This window comes from Brachyhypopomus gauderio, chromosome 1 (assembly GCF_052324685.1).
Source record: "Brachyhypopomus gauderio isolate BG-103 chromosome 1, BGAUD_0.2, whole genome shotgun sequence".
Taxonomy (NCBI): domain Eukaryota; kingdom Metazoa; phylum Chordata; class Actinopteri; order Gymnotiformes; family Hypopomidae; genus Brachyhypopomus; species Brachyhypopomus gauderio.
Genome location: NC_135211.1, coordinates 46,721,370 through 46,738,412, shown reverse-complemented (window position 1 = coordinate 46,738,412; position 17,043 = coordinate 46,721,370). Strand labels below are relative to the sequence as shown.

General features: G+C 49.1%; 2 protein-coding genes across 2 annotated transcripts in view; one reads left to right on the top strand and one right to left on the bottom strand.

Annotated features, from left to right (window-relative positions):
* Positions 1-4,862, top strand: part of fbxw7 (F-box and WD repeat domain containing 7) — a 136,123-nt gene extending 131,261 nt beyond the window's left edge. The window contains 2 exon segments of the mRNA XM_076996920.1: positions 1,023-1,233; positions 4,301-4,862. Of these exon segments, the coding sequence (XP_076853035.1) occupies positions 1,023-1,233; positions 4,301-4,569 (480 nt within the window). The 3' untranslated portion in view covers positions 4,570-4,862.
* A 9,557-nt stretch (positions 4,863-14,419) lies between these two features.
* LOC143508327 (uncharacterized) overlaps positions 14,420-17,043 on the bottom strand; it is a 77,905-nt gene continuing 75,281 nt past the window's right edge. Inside the window, exons 7-8 of the mRNA XM_076996803.1 lie at positions 16,135-16,236; positions 14,420-15,525 (exon numbers count right to left, since the gene is read on the bottom strand). The gene's annotated coding sequence lies outside the window, so the exon portion shown is untranslated. The remainder of the gene's footprint in view (positions 15,526-16,134; positions 16,237-17,043) is intronic.

The following is a 17,043-nucleotide window of genomic DNA, read 5'->3' as shown; positions in this document are numbered from 1 at the left end:
GCCCCTCGGCGCCCGTGCAGATTATGACAGATCGGCCTGTGCTGGGAGCGCTGGTGTTTGCCGTGCTGGGTGGAGGGGTTGGGGCTCCGCGGGTGTTCGGCGTCCTTTCGTGTTTCTATTCCGGGCAGTATCGGTGCGGCAGATGGACCCGTGTTCCCAACGCAGGTCCGCGGGCCTCCGGTTCACAGGGCTCGCTCGTGTGGAACGAGGATTTCGGCCCGCCTGTCTGAACGCCTGATATTTCCTCTGTGGTGTGGACGGCCTTGCGGTACGAAAGCGCGATATAGATATTTTGGGATGCATGTTAGGTGCGTGCTCCTGATTCCAGCCCATAATGGTTCCGCTCTTCTCATCTGTGCTTTGGGTTTGTTGTGCAATTACAGTACATTACATTAGTGCAATTACATCAGAAAGTTTGATCGAATCAAGCGGCGGTTAATACAACAACAGTGGGAGGGGAGTGAGGAGATCAAAGGGTTTAGGCAAACGAGTCTCATTGTGAAACGAGTCGAATCAAATGCGCTGGAATCCTCCCACGTGTGCGTCGGGACAGCCGGTCCGTCCCTAGCACGCCAACAAAGCCCACGAGGGATGAATAATGCATACGTATCGTCTGCGTTGCGTAACGGTCACGATAACGTGGTCTCCACGGCCTGCTTCCTTCGTTAACCTACATGGGGGTGTCGGGTCAGGCAGGATCTACAGGGACAGATCACTGAGGTAGACGGTGATGTAGTTGGGGGGCTGGTAGTCGTCGGCAGGGTGGGGCGCCAGCAGGTGTCAGAGCTGTAACCTCTGGATGAAGAGCGATAAACCCAGGGCAGATAAAGAGGAGAAAGACAAGGAGCAGAAAGAGGAGGAGCAGCGTTCAGCACACAAGACTGCATAATGTTTATTCACTCCGTGAGCAGGGTCGGTTACAGCCAGGCCAAGTGGCCCGAGAGCTCGTCTTGTGTCCTGTCTGCCGTGTGTTTGTAATGTGTTTGTGACGCGTGTGTAATGTGGCGTTCGTGTGTCTCCAGTTCGACGGCATCCACGTGGTTAGCGGCTCGTTGGACACGTCCATCCGCGTGTGGGACGTGGAGACGGGGAACTGCATCCACACCCTGACGGGACACCAGTCTCTCACCAGCGGCATGGAGCTGAAGGACAACATCCTGGTCTCAGGAAACGCAGACTCCACCGTCAAGATCTGGGACATCAAGACGGGCCAGTGCCTGCAGACACTGCAAGGTGAGATACATGGTTAACTAGGAGAAGTGAGAATGGGGAGAGGACGCTCTCTCATTCCCTCTCTCTCTCATTCCCTCTCTCTCTCTCTCTCTCTCTCTCTCTCTCATTCCCTCTCTCTCTCATTCCCTCTCTCTCTCTCTCTCTCTCTCTCATTCCCTCTCGCTCTCATTCTCGCTCTCTCTCGCTCTCTCTCCCTCTCTCTCTCTCTCTCTCTCTCTCTCTCTCTCTCCCATTTCTTTCTGGGAGGAGTGTGGGGTCTCTCGTCAGCTGTGTGATGCTTGAGTTCTTGAGTTTATGAGGACTGATGACTGGGCTTGCTAACGTTCAGGTGAAAGGTTTTTGGATTGCGTGCAAATAGAGATTTTGATGAATACGTCATAAGGTTTTATTATTATTATTCCTTTCCGCTGGCTTTGCAGAACTGAGAGTCTCTTTCTGGTAATTGGCTTGTTTATGTGCAGCTGCGGTGTTCAGCACCATTTGGGATGTAGTGAAAGATGTGGTTTCACCGTCATCAAAAACCTGCCCTCTCTCCCTCTGTGATGAAGCTTAGTCATATTTTTCATCATTGTGTGTGTGTGTGTGTGTGTGTGTGTGTGTGTGTGTGTGTGTGTGTGTGTGTGTGTGTGTGTGTGTGTGCGCGCGCGCACATATGCTTGCATCACTATATGGAGGCATACAGAAGTGTCTCTATCGTTCTTGCCTCTCTGTGTGATGAGACGTGTGTGTGTGTGTGTGTGTGTGTGTGTGTGTGTGTGTGTGTGTGTGTGTGTGTGTGTGCATACTCACATGTGGGGCTTCCTCACTCCCTTATGAACAGAGAGCTCTTGCTAACAAGGCACAGGGGAGGGGCTGAGGGGGAGGGGCTGGGCAGACACAGGGGAGGGGCTGAGGGGATGAAGAGGAGGGGCTGAGGGGATGAAGAGGAGGGGATGAAGGGGAGGGACAGGAGGGGATGAAGGGGAGGGACTGATGGGGATGAAGAGGAGGGACTGAGGGGATGAAGGGGAGGGACTGAGGGGATGAAGGGGAGGGACTGAGGGGATGAAGGGGAGGGACTGAGGAGATGAAGGGGAGGGACTGAGGAGATGAAGGGGAGGGGCTGAGGAGATGAAGGGGAGGGGCTGAGGGGATGAAGGGGAGGGACTGAGGGGATGAAGGGGAGGGACTGAGGAGATGAAGGGGAGGGGCTGAGGAGATGAAGGGGAGGGACAGGAGGGGATAATGGGGAGGGGCTAATTGTTTCTTCTGAACAAGTATTACAAGTCATCATCAGCAGTATACACACACACACACCATGCCCTTCCACTGAGAGGGTGATGGGGTGGTAAACAACCAGTAGACAGAACACGGGCTGCACGTAAACCCCAAAAGGAAAGAGTGGTGTGGGGGTGGTGTCCAAACGTCAGCCGCCTTTGTGTGTTAGCGTGTTGTTTAAAATCAGTGATTAAAGGGCCTGCCATCTTTCATTTCACTTATGACTCCAGTCACTTCACTAAAGGATCATTAGTGGTTTTTGCCTTTGAAATGGAAATGTTCAATTTAATCTTTTTTGCTCTCAAGTAGCTGTGATTCCGTTTTGGTGCATTGGCTTAAATACTTGGTAATATTTCCATAATGGCTTTCTGTGATTTATATATTTATTTCTGTACTTATTTTTTATAGAAATTGCATATATTTGCATACATTTTGGTATTTGTAGTCTGAGAGGAAGCTTAGGGTATTTAAAGGAAATTTATTGAGGATCACATTATATATAAGATGAATGTTTTCAAAGAAATTCCAGAACGCACACGCATGTATACACACACACACACACACACACACACACACACACACTACAGAGAGGGAGATAGAGAATCTAGGCAATGCGTGTTCACATTGCTGCAAAATATTCCTTCAGGCAGACCACACCCTAACTGCCACAGTGATCTATGCTGTGACAAGCTTGTATATTTCTCTCTCGTTGGCAGGCCCTCTGGTTTAAGCTGCTGTGTTAGTATGTTTGTATAGCCTTGTCTTGTGTAGTGTATTTGTGTATCTGTCATCTATTTGTGTAGCTATAGTAGTAGTATGTTAATATAGCTGCGTCTTGTACTACACTACTATGCTTGCACCATACTGTGTTTTTTAATACACTGTACTACACAACCGTGAAGTTGTGTAGTGTAGTTTGTGTAGCTGGTTCTGGTGTTCTTGTGTAGAGTAGCTGTGTAGTATACATGTGTAGCTGGGTCTCGTGTTCTTGTGTAGTGTACATGTGTAGCTGGGTCTCGTGTTCTTGTGTAGTGTACATGTGTAGCTGGGTCTCGTGTTCTTGTGTAGTGTACATGTGTAGCTGGGTCTCGTGTTCTTGTGTAGCGTACATGTGTAGCTGGGTCTCGTGTTCTTGTGTAGTGTACATGTGTAGCTGGGTCTCGTGTTCTTGTGTAGTGTACATGTGTAGCTGGGTCTCGTGTTCTTGTGTAGTGTACATGTGTAGCTGGGTCTCGTGTTCTTGTGTAGCGTACATGTGTAGCTGGGTCTCGTGTTCTTGTGTAGTGTACATGTGTAGCTGGGTCTCGTGTTCTTGTGTAGTGTACATGTGTAGCTGGGTCTCGTGTAGTTGTGTAGTGTACATGTGTAGCTGGGTCTCGTGTAGTTGTGTAGTGTACATGTGTAGCTGGGTCTCGTGTTCTTGTGTAGCTGGGTCTCGTGTTCTTGTGTAGTGCACATGTGTAGTGTACATGTGTAGCTGTTTCTTGCGCAGTCTCATCAGCCGGTTCTTGTGTAGTATGTTTGTGAAGACTAGACCTCAAGAGCATAAAACCAAAGCTATGTGCTAGTGTTTCTTGTAACCATAGTTACATGTTCTCTCTCTCTCTCTCTCTCTCTCTCTCTCTCTCTCTCTCTCTCTCTCTCTCTCATGCACACACACAAGGTCATTTAAAAGCAATAGAGAGTGTTTTATTTTCACTCTTTCTCTCCACGTCTTAGTTGTAGGCTCCCGATGAAGCATGAGTAGCACTAACCCATTTGTGCCTCTCCTCTTCCTCTTCCTCCCCCTCTCCTCCTCCTCCTCCCCCAGGTCCACACAAACACCAGAGTGCGGTCACCTGTCTACAGTTCAATAAGAACTTTGTGATCACCAGTTCAGACGATGGCACGGTGAAGCTGTGGGACCTGCGTACGGGCGACTTCATCCGTAACCTGGTGACCCTGGAGAGCGGGGGCAGCGGGGGGGTGGTGTGGCGCATACGGGCCTCCAACACCAAGCTGGTGTGCGCCGTGGGCAGTCGTAACGGGACCGAGGAGACCAAGCTGCTCGTCCTGGACTTCGACGTGGACATGAAGTGAAGCGATCTCCTCAGGAGATCTGAGGAGTCGTCGCCGTGGAGAGGAGGGTGTAGGGAGTGGGGGGGAGGGGGGGTTGGCAGATGGAGGAAGGGCTCTCCAACCTGAACCGGGCCTCCTCGCGGAGCTCTGCGACAGGACCCGTTGATCCTGAACCGGGCCTCCTCGCGGAGATCTGCCACAGGACCCATTGCTTGCTCACTCGGTCGATCACATCTCCTCCTCTACCCGTTGTGCCATGTTTGTGGGTCGTCTCACGGCAACCATCGCCATGGTTTGGGTTCCCCTTCGGACACGGGCGGGGTGGGAGTGGGGAGGGTTGGGTGGGTTGTGCTCTGCAGCAGTGCATTCTGGGAAGGATGGACACAGCCCGGGAAGATGCTGGGAGCAAGAAGAAAGGGGTTGGAACTCTTTGCTGGAGACCCCGCTTCATGCAGCCTTGCACAGAGACTTGGTGACTCAAGCCTAACTGTGTACACCCAGATGGACAGCTTTTCTGTTCTTTTCTTCTCCTCCTCCCCTTCCCTCCTTCCTTTTCAGTTTCTGAACGAACAAGTCAACACTGTATGCATGACGTGAGAGAGAACCCTGATTGTCCTCAGACAGACTGGTGAACGCTGTATACAGAGTTAGTGTTTAAAGGATAGAGAGAGAGCTTATACTGCAGGAGTGGTTTAAATGTGAGGATTTTAAAAAAAGATAAAATTAAATTAAAAAAAATTAAAACAAACAAAAAAGGAAAACAAAACAAAAAAAAAACCCGGGCCGCCAGTTGTATCAGCAATGCCTCAAGCACCCCAGTCCACAGGTCCTGCAACCACCGCTTTCTTCTGGGTCGTCGTCGTCGTCACCGTCACCGTTGTTGGTATCTTTTCCCCTGACATTTACTTTCTGAGTTCAGCACACGGAACTGTGAATCCAAGTGTCGTTCTTTGTTTTTACACAAGATCAGCTTTTACGTTGTGGGGTTCGTGTTCTTGTTTGTTGCTGCTGTGTCCAGCAGCGAGACTCAGTATTAAGCTACATCACCTTTCTGCTGTTTCTGGACTCTTCATACAAGTTTTGTTCTGGTTGGTTGGCTTTGTTTTGTTTTCTTTCTTCTTTTTTTTCTCCTTCTCCTCGTTAATTGTCTTCTTTAATGCAGAAAGGCGTTTCTGGACCTTCTGTTTCCAGAGAAATGGCCCCCGCTGTCCTGACGTGTCAAACCAGGCTGCTCATGTTTGCTCTCCTCAGTACTGGTGCTTCATGGGAGATTTGTTTATGGGTGGGTTTGTTTAACTTTTATTTTAAACCCATACGCCTCATGGGATCAACACCCTGTCAGCCCACCCACCCGTCCTCCAACCCACCCAGTCCCGTTCATCCCAGTGGCCAAAACACAAATTCATGCTGCTAGTCACAATAATGAGGTGGAACTTTTCACTGGCTGTGACGTTTTAGTCCCAGACTAAATTCTAAAAAAAAAAAAAAAAAAAAAAAAAAAAAAAAATGTAACAAAAATGACAGACATGCATACAAAAAAACACAAAACATATGGAAACAACCAACGTCTCGTTCTTTTTTTTTTGTTTGGGTTTTTTTTTGTTTGGGTTTTTTTTGCCACTGAAACTTGAGCCAAATGTGCCTCTCCGAGGCTGGAGAGTGGGAGACGAACCTTTGGATGACTATGAATCTATTCTGACAGGATGTGATTGTGATTATGCGAGTGTGTGTGTGTATGTGTGTGTGTGTGTGAGAGTGAGTGTCTTTGAGCAAATTGTTCAGCTTGTGTTCGAGCAAACTGTTCACACATTCCTTAGGACAAACGCTCATCGCCCTATTCAGTGGGGAAATGTTTGACAAGATTTGGAGAAAGAAAGAAGACAAAAAAAGTGAGATCCCTCGTCATTTTTAATTAGTTCAGTGAATTTTATCATTTGTCCGCATAAATCACACGTCTGGAACAGAAAGAGTCCGTACAGATGCATTGACTTGAGCAACACTGAAGCTCAGAGAGGAGGTACAAACAGGAGAACCGTGTTAAACCCGCCACCTCGAGCTATATGAGGCGGGACTCAACGCTGGTGCTGGTGTTGGTTGGGATACACTCATGTTTTCTTATTTTTCTTTTTGTTAGTTTGGTTTGTTTGTTTGGTTTGTTTGTTTGTTTGTTTTTTGAGAAGTGTTTCACAGCTCCGTAGGGGAACACAACACAGCAGCGTCCGTAGCCAAACCTTTCGTCTCATTCTCCGAGTCACAACTCAAGCTGAACTGTGAAAGTGGTTTAACACTGTATATTACAATAAAAAGAACCTTGTTCATGCGTCTGTTTTATTTTCTTTTATTTATGGTCTGGTTTGAGAAATCAGACGTTAGAGGTGTTTTTATTTCATTCTTTCTTTCTCTTTTTTTTAATCCATGTAAACTGCCTGGTGTAACAGACAGATGAAAAAAAAATACCTTAAAGGGATTGTCGTTTGATTCACTTAGAATTTTTATTTTCTTATAACTTAAGTGCAATAAAATGTGGGGTTATTTTTCTTATTTTTTTTCCCCTTTAACTTTTTCATTTCAAACTTTTTTTTTTTTTTTTTTGGTTGTCTTTGTTTGTCACTGTGTTAAAGTGTCATATGTTTCCAATAAAGCTTCTACGGTTTATTGTACTCCTGAAGGCATAATGTTCCTTCCTGACTCGGGATGAGTGTTTATGCTAACTACGCTTAAAAGTTTCTGTTTCTTTACTGGAGGATGCTGGGCCAGAGTATCTCTGTATCTTTAGCACGTACTGATAAGAACAGTCATTTAGCTGAACTGCCATAAACACAAGCAGCGGTTATTCTATACTGTTGGGACCCTGGGCAGAAATGTTCTGGGCCCTTTAGGGAATTCAAGTCTCGTACTGTCATTGCAAACATTGCACATCACCTCCCGCTTGCCTGGGGCTCCAAGCATTTGCCTGCCTGGTCTGATGGCAAACAACGTCTCTAACATCTGCACCCTATGATAGAAGCCCTTTCCACGGCTCTCTAGGTGTGGTGAAGACACTGCACTCCAGAGTAACGGGTAGTAAGATTTGCCCTTTAATAAAGTCACTGGTGCGGCACGACGTATTACGGAAGAGATATAGCCCAGTTCTCATGTTAAAATGTCATGAAGGTGTCAATGTAAATGTGCTGAGGGTGCTCATGACCAAATGATAAGATTTCAATGACAGGAAATATATATATATATAATCTGGCATTCAACTTCATGGAGTATTGACAAATGATATGATGTTAATTAAGGAGTTGTGGAAATCATGACTGTGACTTAAAGGCGCAAGGACACGAGGTTTTTGTTAGTCTGTTGCCTAGCAATGGTTATAAAATAAAATGTTAATGTTAAATAGTTAATGGTTCCACTCTGCGGCAAAGCTCCCATAAGAAAAACTTTAATTTCTATGGAAACTACAATAGGATCGAAGAAAGAAAGAAGCTCGAGAACTCAACCTCCCTGGACAAGGCTGTGTGATATCTGAGTTATTCAAGGTTGTAGTTTTATTACTGGAGGACTGTTGGAAATGAAGTAAAAAATAAAATGCAAGATATCTGTAATAAAAGCCATGAGGAACACGAGGCCACGCCGGCTGTGCGAAATGAACAGTATCTATATTTTGGCATTAGGCCTATTAACCCGCTATTACTAAGACCTTAAAGCAACACGCACGTGTTAATACACTCAGGCAGGTGCTCAGGTGCTGGTCCAGTCACGTGACCACACCTGAACCCTCTTTGGACGCTAAGCGCGCGGGTGTTGCTTGTTCTGCACCAGAGCAGTGCTGGTTTTCATCCACAGTAAGGAAAGTGCGCAGGTGAGTGTGTGAAATAGTTGGTGGGATGAACACATGAACGTCATTTGTAATGCAGGCTGTGCGCGTGCCCGTCACCGTCCTGCGGGCTTTGATGGTGGCGGCCGCGCGCGCGCCCACCTTCCTCTCACTCATCCTCATCAGTCATGCACGAAGTTTGTCCGGGGTGCAAGAGAAGGTTCAATCTAATTATGATTATTAATAATGATTCTCCAGGACTGAATTAGTGTCCGCTTGAACGGTTCCTTGTTTCTTGTTTTGAGTTAATTCGCTAAACGCATCTTGTTGGGTTGGTAACCGAGGCTGATGATGAATGTTTCTTGTAATCGCATTATTGGTCCGTGCAGTTTTTTTTTTCTACGACATTTCCCTGCTACGTGAACCGGATCTCTGTGTTCTGGGCGGTTCTGTTTTCTCCCCACGAGTCCCCGAGTTCTTCAACATTCTGCCAGCTCGGGTTCGTCTGTGTTTCTGTGGTTTTGCTGCCGTTTCTAATGTTGGGATTCCAGCAATGAAATACATCCTTAAGCTGGTAGTAAATAGTGGCTCAAGCGGCTAATAGTTAAAAAATTAATTCCGCAGAAAAATCTCCAATTTCCGAGCTGGGTGTGTCGTTATTAAGACTGGCCTTCACAAATGGAGCTGTTTTAACAGACACGTCGTTTTAACTTCCATGGGCCAGACGCAGTGTGCACACAGATCACCTGTAAATACTAGAACTAGTATTACACTCAAGTCTCGTTAGTCCTGGTTTTACACATCTCGACACCATGAAAAGGCCCAGGACGCCCGTGTTGGGGATAAATGTTCATGTGTTCTTTGTTCTGTCGCAGACTGCACTGTATGATCTTGAGAACGGATTCATTAGCATATAATTGTATTAATTGGTTTTCTAATGGTGCATTTACACATACACACGTGACACTGTACAAATCAATACAGTTCTTTCGAATTCTAATTCACTGTTATTTCCTAATAGAGTCGTTTTATTCTTCTTTTTCTCGTTTTATTCTTCTTTTTCTCAGTACATTATAATTAGAAAATGTATTGCCATGCGAATGGGGCCATGATTACAGGCGCAATGTAGCACAGTGTTATAGCTGAGAGTTGTCATTCGTTAGGCAATACACTTTTAATATATTGAAAGAAATTGTGTGTGTGTGTAAAAGACAAAATGAAATAGGAGAATGCGGTATTAAGTCTATAATCTATAGAGCAGTGGAGGAGCTAGACCTTTTTTTCAAGGGGTGGCCAAAGGGTGACCAAGGCTTTATCAGAGGGGTCCATATACACATGATGAACAAAAGGAAACAAATATTTCTCTTAAAATGACCATTTCCAGTGGGGGGGCAGTAGGGGTGATAAGGGCTCTGTTGGGGGGGGGCAGTAGGGGTGGTAAGGGCTCTGTTGGGGGGGGGGGCAGTAGGGGTGGTAAGGGCTCTGTTGGGGGGGGGGGGCAGTAGGGGTGGTGAGGGCTCTGTTGGGGGGGGCAGTAGGGGTGGTGAGGGCTCTGTTGGGGGGGGCAGTAGGGGTGGTGAGGGCTCTGTTGGGGGGGGCAGTAGGGGTGGTGAGGGCTCTGTTGGGGGGTGGGCAGTAGGGGTGATAAGGGCTCTGTTGGGGGGGGCAGTAGGGGTGGTAAGGGCTCTGTTGGGGGAAGGGGGTGGTGAGGGCTCTGTTGGGGGGGGGGGCAGTAGGGGTGGTGAGGGCTCTGTTGGGGGGGGGCAGTAGGGGTGGTGAGGGCTCTGTTGGGGGGGGCAGTAGGGGTGGTGAGGGCTCTGTTGGGGGGTGGGCAGTAGGGGTGGTAAGGGCTCTGTTGGGGGTGGGCAGTAGGGGTGGTGAGGGCTCTGTTGGGGGGGCAGTAGGGGTGGTGAGGGCTCTGTTGGGGGGGGCAGTAGGGGTGGTGAGGGCTCTGTTGGGGGGTGGGCAGTAGGGGTGGTAAGGGCTCTGTTGGGGGGGGGCAGTAGGGGTGGTGAGGGCTCTGTTGGGGGGTGGGCAGTAGGGGTGGTAAGGGCTCTGTTGGGGGTGGGCAGTAGGGGTGGTGAGGGCTCTGTTGGGGGGGCAGTAGGGGTGGTGAGGGCTCTGTTGGGGGGGGCAGTAGGGGTGGTGAGGGCTCTGTTGGGGGGGGGCAGTAGGGGTGGTGAGGGCTCTGTTGGGGGGTGGGCAGTAGGGGTGGTAAGGGCTCTGTTGGGGGTGGGCAGTAGGGGTGGTAAGGGCTCTGTTGGGGGGGCAGTAGGGGTGGTGAGGGCTCTGTTGGGGGGGGGGCAGTAGGGGTGGTAAGGGCTCTGTTGGGGGGGGGGCAGTAGGGGTGGTGAGGGCTCTGTTGGGGGTGGGCAGTAGGGGTGGTGAGGGCTCTGTTGGGGGTGGGCAGTAGGGGTGGTGAGGGCTCTGTTGGGGGGGGCAGTAGGGGTGGTGAGGGCTCTGTTGGGGGGGGGCAGTAGGGGTGGTGAGGGCTCTGTTGGGGGGGGGCAGTAGGGGTGGTGAGGGCTCTGTTGGGGGGGGGCAGTAGGGGTGGTAAGGGCTCTGTTGGGGGTGGGCAGTAGGGGTGGTAAGGGCTCTGTTGGGGGAAGGGGGTGGTGAGGGCTCTGTTGGGGGGGGGGGGGCAGTAGGGGTGGTGAGGGCTCTGTTGGGGGGGGGGCAGTAGGGGTGGTAAGGGCTCTGTTGGGGGGGGGCAGTAAGGGTGGTGAGGGCTCTGTTGGGGGGTGGGCAGTAGGGGTGGTAAGGGCTCTGTTGGGGGTGGGCAGTAGGGGTGGTGAGGGCTCTGTTGGGGGGGCAGTAGGGGTGGTGAGGGCTCTGTTGGGGGGGGCAGTAGGGGTGGTGAGGGCTCTGTTGGGGGGTGGGCAGTAGGGGTGGTAAGGGCTCTGTTGGGGGTGGGCAGTAGGGGTGGTAAGGGCTCTGTTGGGGGGGCAGTAGGGGTGGTGAGGGCTCTGTTGGGGGGGGGGGCAGTAGGGGTGGTAAGGGCTCTGTTGGGGGGGGGGGCAGTAGGGGTGGTGAGGGCTCTGTTGGGGGTGGGCAGTAGGGGTGGTGAGGGCTCTGTTGGGGGTGGGCAGTAGGGGTGGTGAGGGCTCTGTTGGGGGGGGGCAGTAGGGGTGGTGAGGGCTCTGTTGGGGGGGGGCAGTAGGGGTGGTGAGGGCTCTGTTGGGGGGGGGCAGTAGGGGTGGTAAGGGCTCTGTTGGGGGTGGGCAGTAGGGGTGGTAAGGGCTCTGTTGGGGGGGGGCAGTAGGGGTGGTGAGGGCTCTGTTGGGGGTGGGCAGTAGGGGTGGTGAGGGCTCTGTTGGGGGTGGGCAGTAGGGGTGGTGAGGGCTCTGTTGGGGGGGGCAGTAGGGGTGGTGAGGGCTCTGTTGGGGGGGGGCAGTAGGGGTGGTGAGGGCTCTGTTGGGGGGGGGGCAGTAGGGGTGGTGAGGGCTCTGTTGGGGGGGGCAGTAGGGGTGGTGAGGGCTCTGTTGGGGGGGGGCAGTAGGGGTGGTAAGGGCTCTGTTGGGGGTGGGCAGTAGGGGTGGTAAGGGCTCTGTTGGGGGAAGGGGGTGGTGAGGGCTCTGTTGGGGGGGGGCAGTAGGGGTGGTGAGGGCTCTGTTGGGGGGGGGGGCAGTAGGGGTGGTAAGGGCTCTGTTGGGGGGGGGCAGTAAGGGTGGTAAGGGCTCTGTTGGGGGTGGTAATTGCCCCCCCCTTCCCCCCCTTCCCCCCCTTTGGCTCCACCACTGCTATAGAGGACCATCTATAGGAGGATTCGAAGTGTCTCAGTGGGGTAAAGGATGACGTCTGTGCTCTACGGCTACCTTTCAGTCATGGTCTTGCAGACGCAAATTAATTGCGTGCTGGCGTACAACAGCAACAGAAGTATTCTCTTAGAGTTTACATACACAGAAACATGCAGAAAATCACATTACGGTGCTCTGAATATATATATTTATTCATCATACTAATTTGATTACTCGGCTTGAATCAGCAGTGAAGGGAGGGGGTCTGGGGGAGTTTTTTGTTTGTTTGTTTGTTTGTGGTCATGTTTACAAACAGCCATCATTTGATTTGACTTCTTAGATCTCAGATGTGTATGAGAATAGCTCTCATCCTGCCAGGAGCACGGTGTGCAGGCAAGCATGGCGTAGTTTTCTTTATACCAGCTTGTTCAGGGTTATCATTATCTCTGTTATTATCTGTACTGAACACAGAATCGATCTGTTCTAGCATGAGGTATTGAGATGATTGGCTAAAAGCCGTCACACTGTGTGCTGGTCTGGCCATATTGGTTTCCAGATCCGTTGGACTGTCAGTTTGTTGTGACTGAGTGTTACTCTTCTCATACCAGTTTTAATCTTCAGATTTTCACTGAAAGCCAAGCAAATTGTAGACATTGGACATTATACCTCATCACACACAATAGGGTTATACGTTTCAATTTGGAGTGTGCTGTTCTCAAATCATGTTTTCTTCTTCCAAAGCAAAAATATATATAATTAAGTGGACAAGAGCAATAATATCCTAAGTGTGCTCTCCTGCTGTGTGTATAAATGTTTGTGATAGTCCAGTGATAGAAATACACTGAGTGATAAAGCCTTCTGATCTCTCTATCTTATTAAGATTGACTACATTGTTTTGCTCCTTCAGATGATGGTTATTCAGCTCCGTTCACTCTATATATATTTTTTTTCTTTCTTTCGCCATTTCCTTTGCCCCTTCATCAGACGAGACATGACTGCTATCTCACAGATCTCCACACACCTATTACGATGCAGATTTCTGAACAGCTGTAATTGAGCTCTGGCGAACCGCCAGTAGGTGAGCCCCTTCGGTTGTCTTGGAAACGGACGCTTAGGGCACCACTGATGGATGGCTGGAGGACGGGAGGTGTCAGGACGGCCATCTTTGAGTTCGATTGCGGGCGATGTCTCTGATGTGTTTTCATCCCCCTCTCCCGCCGCGCCATCACAAACGGACCCGTAATGCCAGGCATGACTAATCAACCCCGAAGAGAGGCTTAATCATCCGCCGATCCTGCTCCACTAAGCTGTCCCTGCAGCGTGTAGCGCCAACAGAAACCAGAGACGCTTGGCCGTGAGAGCGGCCATCCCGGCAGACGGTGTAATTTCAGGAGGATTAATCCCCCGAACCCCGTTCGACCACTCAGACAGACAAAACGCCAGACATCTCTCAGAAAACATATAGGAGAACTCTGTGAATATGGAGACGGAGAGCGTCTGCAGATGACTGACGTCTCTCCGCCAGGGCCCTCCGATCTTGAGGGACGCGGCATTAGGAGGTGTGACGTCTTCAGAGCCGGCGTGAGCTGCTTTAGACTGACCCGGTGGGCACGCTGCCAGCTGGGTTAATTACTGCTCCACCTGTGCCAGCTTCCATACGCGAGGGGAAGGGACCAGAGCCCCCCCGCACGGCTTCACCCACACACAGGAGGGGGGCGGCCTCACCGCTCCACACACCCTCTCCCTTCGCCGAGCGGCTCCGTTTGCTCTGCTGCGGCTATACGGAGCGGATTTCTGTGCCTATTTAGAACAATATTTCGCACTGCGTAGTCGTTTCCGCTCTGATAGTCCACGTGGTACTTTTGTAGTACTGTATGATATAAAAGCTATTTGGCAGCGCTGCTTGGCTAACTGTAAGCCTGCGTCTGTAATTTCTGCTAATTGAGCGGTTGGGTAATTACTGGCCTAATTGGCTTTTTGCTGCTTATTGACTCTGCTGTGACTAGTGGTCACAAGCTTACCTGCTGCCTCGTGGCAACACCTGTATATAATTTGAGTTAACTGGTGGTGTTATTCTGCAATTGGGCATCTCCTGACTCTTGGTGTTCATGAGATACACACACAAAGTAAACAGAGAGAGAGACTTGATGAACACACACACAGAGTGGGAAGAAAGATGGTGGCTTCTTATTGGCGGTTATTAGGCGGTGAGCTGAGGGACACTCAGGACAGTAATTATATTCTCCTTCATCTGCAGTCTACTGCAAGGTGCCTCCCATGAATACTGTTATTATTCATATCATAGGAGGACGAGTGACTCCATCTGCTTTTTGGAAACAGTTTTTTATTTTATTTTTTATTTTACAGGCAACACAAACAGAAAACAGACAGATGTACTTGGATATACTTGGCTCCGTTTAAAATACAGTGGCCCTTTGAGCTTCTTGTTGCAGTGGTTTGGACAGTTTCTTAACTATCGCCACTCTTAGAAGTATGTTCAGTTGATTTTTCATCTAGAATTTAATCTAGAGCTTTTTACCGGTCTTGCTTTTTACCCTTCAGTAGAATAATGCAGTAACTGAAGGCTGTTAAAAAAATAAAAAACGTCATGAGGTTGTGTCATGGTGCATTTCTGAAGTGGCTACAGTGAATGTGGTTGACAGTGACACACTCCTCATCCTGTAGTCCTGTACGGCTAGTCCAGTGCTGCACCTGGTCCGATGTGCACGAGCCTTTCTGATCCAGCCCGGCATGCTCTGGTCGTGGTGGTGGGACCCGAATGGGTTAAAATATCTGAGAGGATGAAGGAGCTGTTATGCAGTAACTTATTTAAGCCCTGAAGTCCCATTAATTAGAGGTGCTTGCCAGCATATCTTAGATCAGTGATCACTATCACAGGAAGTGCTGGCACTAGCCCATTCATTCTGCCCTCTGAGGAGGGTTCTAGAATTCTATAGAATTCAATTTTGAGGTGCGTTGTAGAATTCTATAGACTAAAATTTTGAGATGCATTCTACAATTCTAATTGCTCTTCCAGAATGTAACAGGCAGTGGTGGATAGAACTGACACTGTGATCCACCCCATATGTTACTGTATGTGATGCTAAGAGAGATTTGCTGAACAAAGCATGGGTCCAGCATAACTGATGGGTCCAGCATAACTGATGGGTCTTCTGTAAGAAGACGCGGTTGCTGTTCCTCTGAACTCTCCCATGGCTGAGAAGCCCTTGATACCAAGGAAACCTTGACAGTCGCTATTAACATTTTAATGTTATCACATCATGGTGGCAAAGCACTGCTGTTTTCACTGATCTGACCAAAGTCAACATGAGTCCTCCGTTGTTACTGTATTGATTGAGCACTAGAGTTCAGACAACGCATTAATCGATAGAAGAATAAGAGAAGTCTTCACTTTCCTTCCTCAGCCATCCGTAGGATCTAAAACACACAAATGTACCAATATGGTCATAAAAACTCACTAAAGGAAGAACCAGGCTTTAAAGTCATCCCCATTTCTTTTCCGGACTTTTAAAGCGAGGTACTCTGGTGTTGCCGTCATCGGTCCCCTTCATGACGGGCATGACGCGCTCACGAGTCCCAGCCCGTCAGTCCAAACATGGCTGGTGTGGTTTCCAGGGGAATTCCATGGGCAGAACAGAGTAACACACAGAGTAACACACAGAGTAACACACAGAGTAACACACACACACAATTCATTCCAGATTTTTTTTCTTCTTAACAAAAAATACAGACGTAATCCTTCTCAGACTCCAATTCCGCACTTTCTTGTCTAATGACTCTCTCAATTGGGTTGAAATTGATCCTGTATTGCCTTCAGGCAGTGTTTGTTGCTATGGTACCATGTTTTCACTAGGGTAAAGAGCATAGTGGATGTTGGTGATAGTCTTGGATGTGTCCGTGTGGTCATATTGATCATAATCTCTAATGTCATTATCTGGATAGAGAGGATCTGACATTGGATTGCAGTGCATGTGTGCATGTGTGTGTGCGTGTGAGAGAGAGAGAGAGAGAGTGTGAAATACATACTTTGGGTAATGAGGATTAGAACAGAGGATTCCTGAGAGAAAACTGCAGTTTTCTGCCCAGCCTGGGTTTTATACAGTTCAAGATCCAGGATGTTCTCAGTGTCTGAAAGCAGAATAAAACAGGCTTAGAAAAGGATAGATATCCTGGGATTTATTCCTCACACACAATCTCAGCGATCACAAAATATCTGTAGTGCATTCACAGTGCTTCATAGGACAGTATAGGGCAAACTCAGCCGCTGAGGTCACACAGCCTGAATCTGCTAGTGCAGAAGAATCAGACGTCTCAGAATCTCCCCTTAGTCCAAATTTAGAGTTTTCATTCAGCTTGCAAAATGTAAAAGTGTGGCTGCTGTTAATGTATTCTAGGAGCGACCCCGTAAGTCAGACTGCACGAGTTCTGAGGGCTTCTGCACCGTAGCTGTGAGATTGGGTTTGTTGCCTCAAAGGGAGGAGGAGTTGCTGCTTAGCGACCACTAAACCCCGTGACCAGCGTGGAGAACCGTAACCCACTCAGATGCTAATTGAATGAGAGGGGCTTTTATTTTGCCTTGCTCTGCTGAGCCCACACTTATCCACCATCCAGTCCACGTGCGTGAAGTAACGAGAACAGAAGGACACGTTAATAAAATTATCCGGGCACTTTGTTGCCACCTCGTTCATCAAAACTCAAGAGATGGAAAAAAACGGCGACGTTGCGATGACGTAACTCGATATGGACGTGTGAACTGGTGTCGGTTCAGTGGTATGAGCATTGCGTCCTTAGGTTGGAGGTTGAAAGGCTGGTGAGTGTGTTTTAAGAGCAGCGAAGGCCGCAAGTGTCCCATGAGAAGGGGGGGTAACAACTCCAGACTATTACCCCCCCCCCCCCCATCCACTGGCGCAATAACCAGGAAAGAGGTTCTGCTCC